Source organism: Cotesia typhae, unplaced genomic scaffold, assembly GCF_013202065.1.
Source record: "Cotesia typhae breed Kobodo isofemale line unplaced genomic scaffold, CoteBio_Ctyphae contig_123, whole genome shotgun sequence".
NCBI classification, from domain to species: Eukaryota; Metazoa; Arthropoda; class Insecta; order Hymenoptera; family Braconidae; genus Cotesia; species Cotesia typhae.
In genome coordinates, this window is record NW_027423715.1 from 2,469,758 (window position 1) to 2,486,033 (window position 16,276).

Sequence of the window (16,276 nt, forward strand, 5' to 3'; positions counted from 1 at the left end):
TAGCAACCCTCTGACTGGGACAAGTCCCGCAGAAATATAAGAACCTCAAATACGACTTCTCTTTACATATATATCTATCTACCTATGTATATACGAAGGATAAAACAAGGATCTCAGCAAGGGAAAGCACCTAAATCGCTCCAGTCGACTGTCCATTGAGTCGAAGCGAGTCCTCTCCAGCGCAGCTGCTTTGAGAGTGCCTGGAACGTGTATTTGTTTTGAAAGCCTCCAATGTTAATCCGTGAATCACAGAGTCGACTAGCGCTTAGGATTTCCTCGGGATTTACATCCTTATATATTATTACTCTACTTTTTAAATATAACCTGTCACTTTTTATCTCATATTTTTGCTTCTGAGAAATCAAAATGACGATGAATAAAAATAACTCTTATTTTTCTTTCAACTTACTTCTAGTCAAAATTTTTCATTAATCTTTATGAGTACAAATGTGTACTACTTTTAGACTTGTTCGTACAAATGTATTAAATTTTTTAGTTTTAGGAAATTAAGGACTTTCCGAGAAAAAGCCGTTTTCTTGAAATTTTTTTTTCAAATTTTGAAAAAAAAAGTTGGAATAAAATTTTGAAAAAAAAAGTGTGTAGTTCTGAATTATCTATCGTATCGGGGTTTATTTAAGCATGACATTGAAAAAAATGTGATGACTATTTAAAGATGTATGTCATAGTTATTTAAATTACATAAAAATAAACGAAAAATTGTAACAGGAAATTGGAAATTCAATTATAGAATTTTCTCATCTATTTAACCTAAATTAGTAAGATATTTATATTAAAATACCCAATATCCTGATGGTTTTCCATAATTATAATCAAATAATTAAAACTTGAAATTTAATTTATCAATTAAACTTTCATAATTTCATAAAATTTTTTAACTTAAAATTTAATTGTAATTTACATGATTATTCTTTATAAAATAATATTATTGCTGCGTTAAAATATTTTATTTAATTTTGTTCTTAAAAGTTACTTTATTTATTTTAAATAATGACTTAAAATTCACGTTTGACTCTAAATAAATCTTTCAGATTGAAACCGTGAGATAAAAAAAAATTAAAAAAATTCAGCGACATGTTTTTAAAATAAAAGAGAAACGTTAATGAGTGGTATACGCGTCTAGAATTGCTGAATAGTACACCGTGCCTTTGATGTAATATTCGCACAGGTCTGGCCGGAGGATATGTAATATAAGACATTATGTGTAATCGCGCCCCCTTTTCGCGCTTTATCTTCCTCGATTGAATGTTATCTGGGACATGATCATGAGTTTCATCAATGAATCGTACGGATGACTATTCAACTCTTCTCTCATAAAGTCACACATAATTCTGGGTTCCAGCGTCAATCAATACGGCCATCTACATCAAAGTTTCATATTATTATGTACTGGAAGGTATATAATAAATGTATATACTCAATATGGGCACTGATAATCCAACTTGCTCTCCACTTTTAACAATAATTATTCAAATAATGTACACATCAATTTACCAAATATATTTTGATCACTGATTTATCATCAGTTGAAAAATTTGTAGATTTTAATTAATTTATTATTATTATTATCTATATTATTAAGAGAATAAGAATAATTTTGTCTACAGGGGTAGTCATATGATAAAATCGGTTTTTTATTAGTCTCATTTTATTATGATAAGTATTTAGGCTGCATTCAAAAATTTTCTATCCCTAGATACATAATTATGACCTTTTATCTTGTGAGCTATTGACATTTTTAAAAATATAAATTCACCCCGACATTACATTCATCGAAACCTTTCATTTGAGTACCCACATCAATTTTTCATATATTTTATATATTTATATATATTATATATATAAATATATATGAAAAATATATCAAAAATGCATGTAGGTACTCAAATGAAAGCTCTTGATGAGTGTAACATCGGGATGAGCTTATAACTTTAAAAATGTCAATATTTAAAAAATTACAGTGCAATTTAACAAAAGTAATTATTTAATAAATTTTATTTATTGATAATTCAGAAGTCACGGCAGTCACTTCGTAACTGTAAGATTGCCAGTTATTATTATTATTTTATTTGTATGAAATCAAAAATTAATTTGAAAAAAAAAATTTTCTCATACAAAAATAATTATTAAAATCCATTGTGGTATTAATTTTAAAACAGTAAAAAACGTTGGGAAAAAAAAATGAAAAAATAGAGGATTTAAAATTCAATTAATTTATAAATTATTCATTATTTTATTTCTATAGCAGTATTTTTTTTAACGTGCTGTTCACTTTAATGTAAATATAATTATTTTTGGTTTTTTGTTCCGAGGCCCCAGGTAAACACTAAGTATGGAAAGTAAACATAGCTGTACCATCAGTGGCGTATAATGCGCGGCAGTGGTCAAAGTACTTCCAAGTATGCACCCGCTGCAGCTGCGAGACCTCGCCAGTTAAAAAAGCTCTTGATAACACTTGTTGAGTTAAAACTTAAGACTTAAAGCAAAACTTTTTTATTAGTAAATATTAACGTTTAATCGCCGAGTAAATTTTATTGTTTGCGCTCTTTTGTTTGCCTCGCGAATTGTTGCACCTACGAGAACCAGCAGGGAGAAGGGGGTAAACGATTTTATAAACAATTAATCGGCTATGTCACCAAAATGCTAGAAGCTTTTTGTTGTTCTGCAATTTTATCGCTCGGTTAAATGTTTTAGATATAGGAAAAAATTTCGTATTCGGGCGTCTGAAAAGTTCTGGTTTACGAGCATTAAAGTTCTACGCGTCGTTTAAAGCCAATGAAACAAAACAATAAAAAGCTCGAATTGTAAAAATTGAAAGTTTTTACAGTCGATTATTTATCGGTTTACAATGCTCAATTAATTTTTTACTTCTATAAAATTTATTTTATTTTTATCTTTGATTTTTTATAATCAAATATCTCGCAAAAAAATTTTTTTAAATAAAAATTTATTTTTTAATGAATTAGTGTTTGCATTAAAAAATTTTTTTTATTAACGAAATTTGAACCAAAAAATTATTTTTAAAAAATTGCACTTATACAATTTTTCAAATTTTTTGAGTTCAAAATTTTTATTTTTTGTAACAATTTAAAAAAAAATTTTCATAGCTTTTAATTTAATTTTGATAAATCTTTCAATATATTTAAATTGAGAAAAAAATAATTAATGAATTATTATTAAGACAATTTTTATTTTGTTAAATCATTAAAAATTTTTTTTTTTTGTCATTTCGTGTTCTCAATTTCAGTCTCGTGGACAATCGATATAATAGCCTACCGCACTCGTCGCGCAATATACTATATTGGTTCCTAAGGCGCCAGCCGTAGGGTACAGGCCAGGTTGTACGTGAGAAACTTTACCACAAATCTCAATCGATATTCGAGGCCAGTGGGTGATAAAAGGGCAGGATTTTCAACTCAATAAAATTTACTACACAGTATTAGTAGTAGTAGTAGTTGTACAGTGCCGACTTTTGTAAATACAAACTTATACATTTTGTATAATATAATACATTAAATTTTAAATAAGACGGATAGTTATAAAGCCCGAAGATATAAATAAAAAGAAGGTTCCGATGAATGAAGCCCTGACCCTGACTTTCTGAGCTTTCTAAGCTTTTTCGATGTCATTTGTCAAGATTGCGAATAAAAGCTCTTTATTATACATCTGAAGCTTTATATATATTTCAGATCATGAATTATAAATGATAATATATTTATGCTCATTAATTTTTTTGATGTACATGTAAAAATTGTCTCTGATAAAAACGATTATTATGGAGGATTTTTTTATCACGGAAAGTACTTACATAAAAAGCTCATACATTTTTATTAAAAATTCAAATTAAGAAAATATTTAGATAGTCATTTATGACGGGCTTACAATTATTATTAAAATTTTTTTAAGCTGGATTGAAACATTTTATCAAAAAATACTTGTATTTTGTTGAAAATTTTTTGAGAAATAAGTCACTTATTTAAAAAAAAAAATTTTTTTTTGGAACTCAAGAAGGTAAATAATTTATTTAAGGCCAGAAATTCAAATTAGAAGTATTAAAAAATAAACAATAAATAGTAATATGAGATAAACAGAACAATAATTAATTAAATGTCAATTATTATATTTCATTAAACAATAATTGATTAAACTAAAAATAAATGATAGAAATTTCGTTTAAAAGTGTGAAAAAAAATTATTTCATTTTTAAAATGAATATTAAAAAATTGAACTTTCTTGTAGCGAGACGATTTAGCGGCCATGCGCCACCTATCGGCATTTTTTAATACTAACTTTTATCAAAAAAAATTTTAAGTGTGTTTATAGGACTTTTTCAGACTGAATTTGGTAATTTTAAGTGTGATAGGACGAATTTTTAGATAAAGAATTATTAAAAATTATTTTTGAGATTATTTTGATGCAAAATAAAGTTTAAATTTTAAATAATATTAAATTATTAAATTTTTTTTTAAGGAAAATAAATATTTTTAATGCTTAAAATATAACTTGCTATTTAATGAATTAAAAAAAAATTTTATTATTCATTACAATGACAATATATGTAGAGAAAATTATTAATATGTATGATTTGAGTAATAATAAGTAGAGAAAAAAATTTCCAACGATTTAAATGAGAAAAAAAACTTCAAAAGTTAAATAGAGAATCAGAAATTTCGTTTTTTAAGACTTCAATGTTAGAAGCATTTATTATATTTGCTCGTAGTCCCTCCCTGAGATGAATAGCAGTGACAACAAAAGAGGAATTATGCAGTAAATAATTGTAAGAAGCATGTTTGGATCAATGAATAAAAATTTAATGGTAAGACGAAATATGGTTAGACAGAAAAACGAGATGTCGTAAAATCAGTAAGTATCTGCGACAAAATGAAATACCAATTGGGAGACAAATAAAATGTTTTATTGACCGAGAAGAGAGCGAGGCAATTTTATCCCTCACCAGAACGAAAACTTTTACAATTTCGGTAAGGTTTCATTTTTTTCCAATTTCTCTTTTGCGAAAATAATTCGATAAAAAATATTTTACCGCGTAATTTAAAATTTCACATAAATAAACTTTAAATTTAATTAAAATTTTAATTTAATCAATAATTACGAATATCACTTGTCAGAATAAATTTGTTAATCTTGTCTTCAGAATTTTACTCGTAATTCTATCTCTATAAATGTCTCTTAAAAATACTCGTACTTAAATATGCACTGAATTAAAATATTCAAGAGAATAAAAGACCTGGAGTCTTTTATTTTATTTTTATAAAAATTATTATTATTATTATTATTATTATTATTATTATTATTAAGAAAATAATATAATTATACCATCTCGATGTCGAAAAATTTCCATGTTTATTTATCAGAGTAAACAAAGAGTAATAAATCTAAAAACTAATTACATCAGTCAGTCAAGCTTTACATTTTACACCGAATTTTATTGAGTATTCAAATTTGACAGAATTGAGTGACTTAGAAGAAAATGTTCGACTTAAACGAAGCAACTGTTCATTTGTAAATGTCTACTTGATTAAACATTTTCGTTGAAGGAAACCTTAATTGACTGATTCATATTTCAAATATTAAATCAACTGAATAATTTATTCAATTTAAATTAAATTAAATTGCATTATATTAATTAACAGAAATTTGAAAATATCGATTAATAATTTACAGGAAATTTCGTTCAACGCATATTTATCGAGATAATTATTTTTTTTAAAGACCAAATTTACTTGTAATAAGTGATAAGTACAAATTAAAAGTTGTTGAAGAGAAATAAATGAGGGTAGTTGTAGAATCGTTTAAAAAAAAGGTACGTGAGATTTGATAAATCTAGATTACAAGTCTCTGAATGCAGTTCGATTCGTATTCCGGCATTTCCTTTGGTGGAAAACGCCTAAGGGAAATCTGGAGAGTGGAAAGCGCTCGGCAGGGGATTGGAAAGGTGAAATTATATTAAAAACGCTTGAGTAAGAGAATCGGTTCATCATATACAATGCTTCAAGATTAATATTTATTTTGTGACGTTTTATTTATCTAACATAACGGGTCATACAATCTTTCATCGAATGATAGTTTATTTAAATTACCATCTTTTATTTATTCTTTGATGAAAATATTTTTAGATCAATATTCGATGAATAAAATTACCCGTTAAAAAAATTTTCAATATCGCCACTTCAAAAAAGTTTGTGTCCATATTTAATCACATTTTTTTAAACATTTAATAATAATTATAATGATAAAAAAATTTTTTAATTTTTAGTTACATAAAAATTCCGATAGGTGTCGCATTAGCGCCAAACTAACTCGCACTTAGAAAGTTAAGGCTCAAGTATTTAATACCAAAGTAAAATAAAAATAAAAATGTAAATTTTTTCATTTTTATTAAAAAATATAATAATAATTTTATTAAATAAAATAAAAAAGGTTCTAAAAATTATGTAAGCTTCTGACTTATACAAAAATTATATTTAATAAATTAAATCTCGATAAGATTGAAGGTTCGATATTAAAGTTGATAAATTGGTTTTAATATTTGTAACAATACAAGATACAATATCAGACCACATAACTATGTACAAGTATTCAATACAAATGTATATACATAATTTCTTGAAATATGAACATGTATATTTATAAAATATAGGACGAATATTATTATTTCTATTTGAAGGAGTTACCAAGTTTGTGCGAATGAAAGCAAGATGTATATCTTATGAAACGAGAAAATAGGTAAGCATCTTTTTTCAGTGACAATCTGTTTTATCTTGTCGTCTTTTATAATGCATGAGCAATGGCAAAAGCTAGCAATAAAATAGAATAAACTCGTTATATACGACTTTTCTCGACGAAAATGCATTTAATATTTTTTTTACAATCTTCTATCTGTCTTGGCTTCATATTCATTTCCGAGGATACTTCACACAAATCTATATATTTTCTTAAAAGAAGAAGATATATAAAATAGGACGTTCTAAAAATAATCTTTGTTTTTTTTTTTCTATATTTTACTTGTCCTTTCGTCACTATATTTTATAGAAATTTATGTTACTTATTTTTCTCTCTCTGCGTATTAAAGTCTATTAAATTTATTTAAAAAATTCAAATTCTTAATTCTTAATTATCTATCGAGAGATTTAAAAAAATTTTTAGAAAAAAAAATTTTAAATAATTAAAAATTTCCCAGCATAAAAATTTTTCTGCTCAATTCAGGACGAATATATGTTTAAAAATAATTTTTTGGTTTTTTTTTTTAATCAAATTAATTTTTTTATCAATAAAAAAAAATCTGATGTAATCAATTCAGTAAAGAAAATTCGTAAATTATCGATTGCTCATCGGCAACGTGCTGTACATACGTATATTATGTGTACACGAAACTTTCCGTAGAAAATCAGCAACAAACTTCAATGCAGCGGAGCTTTTTATGCATAATATATGAAGTATACATATATATGGAATTCATTTGTAAATATATGACTACCCAGTGCAGTGTAGTGCTGTACTCACAGTAATCGATTCCGTTGAAGAGAAATAAATATAATGGATATACAAAATGAATTTGCCAGATTACCCATGTCTCTACAAATTTAGTATGAGCGTTATTGAACTTTACATCAAAACGTAATGAAATATTGATCTAAACATCCTCCAGCAAGCAAAGTCAATTAATTATAATGTATAATTAAACTATTAATTCGATCAGAGAAATCGTGTTTACTCATTTTATTTTTATTAATAATTGTAAAACATAAAAATTTTAATTTATTTTTATAGTTACTTTTACTTTTTTTTTTTTTTTCATTATGAGCTTTTTTATATAAGATACATTTTTTTCATTTTTTACCGAGTTCAACTCTCGAGTAAAAAAATAACAAATGCAGAGTGGAGTAGATCAAAAGAAAAAGTGTTTAATGTTTACGAAGAGATAAAAGAATGAAACAAAAATTAAATCGTAAAAAGTATAAAAAATTCATTGATCTTTTTTTGCTGTTCTCTTCGTTTTTTGTTGATAAACATATTCTTATATTTTATATATATATTAAAGTAAAGTAATTAATTTTTTTTACTTTAGAACTATGTCTTTTTTTAGATGGAGTAAAGAATTAACAATACAATAATATAATGAGAATAAATCGATTCATATATTTTTAAAATCAATAATTTTTTTATATATTCATATATATTATATATATTGTTGATATTTTTCAAAATATAAGCTCATCCCGATGTTATACTCATCGAGACCTTTTATTTAAGTACCCACATCAATTTTTCATATATTTTATATATTTATAAATATTATATATATGTATATATGAAAAATACATAAAAAATGTATGTGGGTACTCAAATGAAAGCTTTTGATGAGTGTAACATCGGGATGAGCTTATATCTTTAAAAACGTCAATAGTTAAGCGAGTACCGTACAATTTAACAAGTATCTTGTGAAGTATTGATATTTATAAAAATATAAGCTCATCCCGATGTTACACTTTTCGAGATCTCTTATTTGAGTACCCACATCAATTTTTCATATATTTTATATATTTATATATATTAAGATATGAAAAATATCTAAAAAATGCATGTGGGTATTTAAATGAAAGCTCTTGACGAAATTTATCCAAAGAAATTTAATTTTAATAAAAAAAATTTTCGATGTTAATTTTTTTATCAAACTTATGTTTTTTCAGTAAATTTTTCAATAAAAATAATTTTTAAATTCAAGTAAATAATTTTTAAATTTCTACATCAATAAATTTTCTGAAATACTGATTTATTAAAAAACAGAAGTTATATAAAACACGTATCATTTCTTGCATAAGCGACTTTTTGAGTGAGCGAGAAACCTGAATAATAATAACAGCACTGCGATAAAATAAAATAAAATAAAAAATAAAAGGCAGAAGGGAAGGAAAAAATTCGATATTGGATTGGATCAGTGAAATCCGTGACATGAAAATTCTTGGGGTTCTACGTGTAAATGGCAAATGTAATAATAATAATAATAATAATAATAGGAAGAGAAGTACGGGTGAAATATTCACAAAAGAAGTAGTAGTATAAGTATATTTTAAAATTTAAATTATTTCTCTACAGTTGCGAAAGTTTATGTGCATTTATACGCGTCTAGTTTTAACATTTACTAACGTGATGAAAAACATTATTATTTTACGAACGCCATTACATTTTTAAATTTTAGTACTTTGCTTGTATAAATATTTTATCTTTTAATTTAAATAATTATTTTTCCTCCAAATATTTTTTTTATTTTTTTTTTTTTACATAAGTCTTAGATAATTTTAAATTATTAAATATTTTTAAAATAATTTATTTGTAAAATTCAGATAAAAATTTTATTTATCAATTAATTTAACAAATCAATTAATATTTTTATTTAAAATTAATTTTTTACAAAAAAATACTGTAATTTTTTTGTGTATTAAATATTTAAAAATTTACTCTAATTTTTTTTTAAGTTTTGTGATTAAATTCAAGCAAAAAAAAAAATTTTTTTTCCACAAAAAAAGTAACTATAAAAATACATGACATTAAAAGTTATAAATTTTTTAACTAGAGTCTCTTTAAAGGTTTTCGTTCTTAAAAATAATTAATTTAGACGATTTATTATTTTGTCGAGAACTTTTTTCACTTCATCGAGTTCCATAAACAAATTTAACTCCACACTTTATTATATTAAAAAAAAACTAATTAGAGAAATTAATTTTCTCATCCACAAAGCTCATGAAGAACGTCATTTAAATTAACATAAGCCTCCTCGAATTTATCCAGCAAAAAAACTCTTCAATAAATGTTTTTTTTCTTGCAAATAAATTAAATAAAATTTCCGATTTTATTCTAAATAAATAAAGCTTAACTTTTCCTTTTTGTTTTTTTTTATATCCACCCTCACTATTCATAAAATCTCCGGCAAAATATATCCTGTTATATAAAAACTAGATTTTTTTAATTCCAAAAAAATGTACATGCGCGTTGTATTACACAATTTATTTAATTGGCGTAAAATCCAATGAAACATATTCAATGAAAAGCCGTATTCTTTACAAAAAGAAATAAGACCTGTCTGTATATATTATTTACTTTATAAATCCGTAAGTCGGTGCTACGTAAATAAAATGACTAAGAAAAATATTTATAAAAATACAGAGCTCTTGAGTAAATAGTTTCGAGTGCACATAACGCATACCGGAATAACTTAACGTCTCTAGCATTCACCACCGTCCACTTCCTAGCATACCCATTTCTGTAATTTCACGTTATTTTACTAACACTCGACTCTCCACCCAACGCGGATATTCTTTTGTGCTAAATAAATGACCTTTTTATAATGGAGAAATAATAAAAATAATAAATAAAATATTTAAAACCGAGCGACAAAAGGTCAAACCCATGACCTATTATATTTACGCAAAAGTTAAAAAAAAAAACCTTTCAACATTATTTTTTAAAAATAATAAAATTATATTCTGTGCCGAGTAAAAAGTAAAAAATTAATTGACTCGTCGAATGGGGATAATTATATCGTATAAAAGCTGGGTCATTAGATTGGGAGTTGTTGTTTCTGAAAAAGTTTATTGAACGTTAAGCCACTGGCTATTATTTTATTTTTATTATTGTTATTTTTAGTAAATGTAAAAAAATACTTTTTAGAATTAATTAAGAGGTAAATCACAAATCAAAATTTTTTTTGTCTTTTTTTAGAACTCTTTATTCAATAATTGATTGAAAAACAATATTTTTATTGATGTAAATTATTACAGATGTAAAATTTTAAGAAAATTATTAAATTAAAAAAAAAAATTTTTTTTCGAACCGAGAAATTAAATTTGAAGAAATTTTTTGTTTTAAATCAAGTAGAAAATTTTTTTGGGTTAATTCAAGATGATTAAAATATTTAAAATTGGTATTTTTAAAAAATTTAATTTTTTTATTATTTAAATTAACAAAATTTTGCTTTAATAAATAATTACTTTTGTTAAATTGTACTGTACTTCCTTAACTATTGGCATTTTTTAAGATTTAAGCTCATCCCGATGTTACACTCATCAAGAGCTTTCATTTGAGTACCCACATCAATTTTTCATATATTTTTCATATATACATATATATAAAATATATAAATAAATATACGAAAAATTGATGTGGGCACTCAAATGAAAGGTCTTGATGAGATCTATCCTGGACACAAAAATTTTTTTATTTTCTTAATAATATAGATTTTAATTTATGAATAATAAAAAAAAAATTGATAATTTTCAGCTAATAAATAAATAATTATTTAAAAATAACAATTAGCATATCTTAAGGCGGCGATCAGATAAAATGATCACCAAAAAATAGAATAGGCTTGTAAAGATCGCTATTAACATTTAGCTGGGCCATTAGTGAGTTGGTAAAAGCAAGGACAAAGTGAACCTGACAACTTGGTGTGGCATTTGCCATTAACATTACTACTGAGTGAATGTACGCATCCCTCGGCAAATGTACGGATACCGACATCAACAACCGAAAAGGGGAAGAGGTAGAGGGCCATTGGCCCAACACCCTACACCCTGCACCCTCTGCTAGTACATAGCGTACCAGCAACTGGGGTCTGGTGATCCCTACAGCATATTGAGGACGTTATTACCGCTCTTACACAGATAACAATGCCCTTATTGTAGCAGCGGTAATAAATCTTTATCCTTCGTCGGTCATTCTGCTTGTTGATTTGTAGGAAGGACATTAAATGTTTTTTTATTATGTTTATCGTCTGGTATAATATTAATGCTACCTCTTTTTACGGTGTCATTAAGGATAATATAAAAATTGTGTAATTACAAAATTTTAAAGGGTATACCTTGAAATGCGGCTTCAAATGTAGTCCGTTCGTCAATTGGATTCTGTGAGATAGCCACAGCGGCCAATCCAAGTATTACAATAAAGTAATAGCACTGTTTTACAGCCATCGTTCAACATACACTATCCACTCTCACTGCTCAAACCCTCGGTACAGACACTTGATTGATATACTCGTTATTCACTCCAACATCTGGCCCGATTGCTTCACTCACTTTTTTTATGTCCACTTTTAAAAACTCATTTACTAGATAACTACTAAATTACATTTACTGCGAGTTTTAGTTAATTAATACAGCAAATTTTAACTGGAAAGACATAATTAACTTGTTATTAAATTAATTTAATTTTTATCATGCGAATAATTTAGTTTATTAAAATTTTTACCCAAAAAATTTTAATAAATATCTAACATAATTAAAAAAAAAAAAAAAAAAAAAAATAGTACACAATTTTAAGAAACGTAAAAATTTACATAAAATTTTTAAGATTTTCACGTGATAAAAATATAAATTGTCATTTACGATTAATGATATAGAAATATAAAAAAAAAATTATTTATATACGAACGTTCGAAATCAAACACTTTTCGATGTGAGTAAAAAATAGCTTTGGAACGAATAAATATAAATATGTCATATCGTAGGCGTAATAAATTACAGGGACACTATTTATTTAAAATTGTATGCCTATAAGCTATATTTATTTACATGTATATATATATATATATATATATATATATATGTGAGTAAAGCAATTGATTGCGATGTTATTAAAAATTTTTATTATTATTTTCAAAAAAATTCAAACCAACAATAACAATAATAAATAAAATTTTGCTTTATTAAATAATGATTTTTGTTAAATTGCTCGGTACTTTTTTAACTATTGACGTTTTTAAAGATATAAGCTCATCACGATGTTAAACTGATTAAGAGCTTTCATTTGAGTACCCACATGCATTTTGATATATTTTTCATATATACATATATATAATATTTATAAATATATAAAATATATGAAAAATTGATGTGGGTACTTAAATAAAAGGTCTCGATAAGTGTAATGTCGGGATGAGCTTATATTTTCAAAAATGTCAATATTTCAGAAGATAAAAAAATATGCCACAAAATTTTTCTTAATATCTTAATAATAATAATTTTTTTTTTTTTTCAAGCGAATTTAAACTAATAATAATAAAAATTATAAAAACTTTATTATTATTGAAAAAAAATTTTTTCTAAATAATTGACAAATAATGAAAAGACAATTAACAATTAATTTCAATTGTTCTACTTTGAATCGAGAGAGTAGAGCAAGCATACGTCTGACGCGGACGTATTATAAGAGAAGTGAATATGTTTCCCTGCGATTAAACGTTTTGTGTGCCTCAACTCTGGATGTGCATATATGTATACTCAATTGAACAGTATGCAAAATATACTCAATCCTATATACACCCTACATGCACATACATATCATGATCTATACATATACTACATACATCAGTCTCTATAATATATATGCTCTTACTCTACTCGGGATTTAACAAAAACATTTTCCAATTCAGGTACACAGGATACTGAAGTTGTTCAGTATCCATTTGTCAGGCATTCAATGAAATAAAATCCACGGCGGATTTAACAATCGAGCAGTGAGCAGTCCAAAAAAAAAAAAAAAAACTAACTTCCCTATACATTACTAGCAGAACATTTCTTATAAAGCATCTAACCCCGTATAAGCACGAATTTACTAAACTCCTATACGCTCTTTAAATTATTTCCATTTACCGAGTCGAGCTTGCGTGACCTCTCTTTATATCGTATTATCTACCAGCCTTTTACCCAATCATCCAACAGATTTTATTCGCCTAGTGCAATATTATTTATGCGCGAAATCTCACGCGAAAAAATCACCCGCTAAAATTTTATTATTATTATTATTTTTTTTTTTTAATTTCTTTTTATTATTTAAAAAAATTTTTTTTTCATTATTTTTTTTTTATTTTTATTTTTATTGTCTTAAAAAAAAAGTACAATTCAATTTCCTCTAAACAGTCAGCTATTGATTGCCGAAATTTAGCGTAAATAAACTTTGCATTTTTTTAAAGCGCGAACAACTCTATTTTAAATGTTTTCATTTAATTACAAGTCGCGACTCGAGAAATCTAATTTAAATAAACTAATTCCCTAAGCCCTCGTGTAAATACACTCCAGTATTTTTTTTCCTATCTTTCATTTTTGGTTTATTTTAAATCTTGGTACACCCTGTCCGCTCCAATACTTGATATTCAAACCCTTCAATTAACGAATGATCATACTAAGGGAATAACAATGCATCGCACTGTCAGCCCACCCTTAATTCCACTCACTACTATTTATCAAAGCTCGTGTTCATTAACAACGCTCCCTGTTGTTTTAATATTCTCCATTAATTACACTGACATTTTAAATATCATAAAGCTTCTTCATAACTTTTTAATATCCAATAAATCAAGTAGAGTTAAAGGTTAAATATTGTGCCAATATTTTATAATAAATTTTCGTTTGTATAAAAGCTCAGAATTTTATAAAAAAATTTGACATTTTTCATTGATGGCTGATTTGAAAATTTAATAATTCGTGCATTGAAAAGAAAGTTAAAAAAGGAAATCTTGAAAATTTTTTTTCACTGCTGAAAAATTTTTATACTTAATTTAAAATAAAAAAATTGTTATATTAGTTCAACATTTTTTCAATATTGAATAAACTCTTTTATCAATGTAGTATTTTGTTAATATTATTTGAGTATAATACGGAAAGTGTTTTTTTTTCAGTATTGAAAAAATGTTAACAAAACAAAAAATCCGAATAAGATTTAAAATACCGGAGTAGAATTTTTATTTTGATTACATTAAAAGTCAATTTTTTTCGCCATAAAAAATTGACTAACTTCGTTTAATTCACGCTCTGATATTTTTATTCCTCTTTGAAAAATAATTAAAAAAAGAAAATTAAATTTTTGTTTAAAGTGCGAATGATAAAAAATTTTTTTTTACTAATTAAAGAAAAAAAAAATTAGTAGATCAAAAAAAATCTCAAAAAGTGTCCACGACTTTCTGTATCATTAAATTAATGGTGTTTACATAAAAACAATAATAATAATAATAAATAGTATAAAAATGAAAAAGAATAAAAAAATAGTACACGAACACAGAACACTAACAAAGTTACGTCGTCGCTTGTTTAACACTGAAGGGGGCTGATAAAATCAGTATCACGAGAGGCTTTTTAATCATACTACACTTATTTATCTGTACGTAGGTTACTCGAGGACACTTGGACTTACGGTTGTGTGAGAACGCGTATTGCGAGCTGCGAGTTGCGAGTATAGGTAAAAAACCGCGACAGATAAGGACCGCGAGAAAATGCGTGGAAGCCGGCCGGTGTCGCCAATCGAACTGAGGGGATGATCGAATGTGGCGCCGCCAACTCTCTGATTTCACGAGCTACCCCCGTCGCTACACACAGTGGATGGATGTAGTAGTAGTGTGTAGAGCTTACCCGACGGGCTAGTGCTGTGGTAGTAGTACAGCTCAGCGTACGCGTCGCATAACAAACGCCTTTGCGTCTCTTCGATCGGCAGCCATCTTTTTTTATGCGCACATTCACCAAACCGACGACAAAATATCTCTCAATGGTCAGACGGGACATAAGAGTTTATTCTGCTGAGAAGTTGCTTTTTTAACCCTCAGTTCCTTGACCTTTAATTTTTTTTAGTAATAATAATAAGTTTTGTAATAGAATTATTATTATTACCAGCAACCTTGCAGTTACCATGCCTTGTGAATTATTAATAAATAAAATCTTGCTTTATTAAATAATTACTTTTGTTAAATTGTACTATATTTTCTTAACTATTGACATTTTCAAAGAAATAAGCTCATCCCAACGTAACACTCATCAAGAGCTTTCATTTAAGTACCCACTTGCATTTTTGATATATTTTTCATATATACATATATATATATATATATATATATATATATATAAATATATGAAAAATTAATGTGGGTACTCAAATGAAAGGTCTCCATGAGTGTAACATCAGGATGAGCTTATATCTTTATAAATCTCAACAATTCACAAGATACAAGGTAATTTCTTAATTAATTATCTTGAAGTAGAGCATTTTTTAAAGGTACAAATTCAAGTTTAGACCTTTGCAATAATAGTAATTTTTACTACAAAAACCGATTTTATCATATAACTATCCTGGATACAAAATTTTTCTTATTCTCTTAATAATATAAATTATTATTATTGGTTTGAATTTTTTTTAAAACAACAATAATAATAAAATTTATAAAACTAACCATATTAGAACATTTCTGGTTTTTTAAAAA

The 16,276-nt window shown here is 25.9% G+C and overlaps 1 protein-coding gene across 1 annotated transcript in view; it reads right to left on the bottom strand.

Moving 5' to 3' along the window:
- The window catches only part of LOC141536408 (pikachurin), a 63,954-nt gene extending 48,704 nt beyond the window's left edge, over window positions 1-15,250 (bottom strand). Inside the window, exons 1-2 of the mRNA XM_074256899.1 lie at window positions 15,084-15,250; window positions 11,894-12,200 (exon numbers count right to left, since the gene is read on the bottom strand). Coding sequence (XP_074113000.1) covers window positions 11,894-12,002 — 109 coding nt within the window. The 5' untranslated portion in view covers window positions 12,003-12,200; window positions 15,084-15,250. The remainder of the gene's footprint in view (window positions 1-11,893; window positions 12,201-15,083) is intronic.
- Window positions 15,251-16,276: the final 1,026 nt, after the last annotated feature.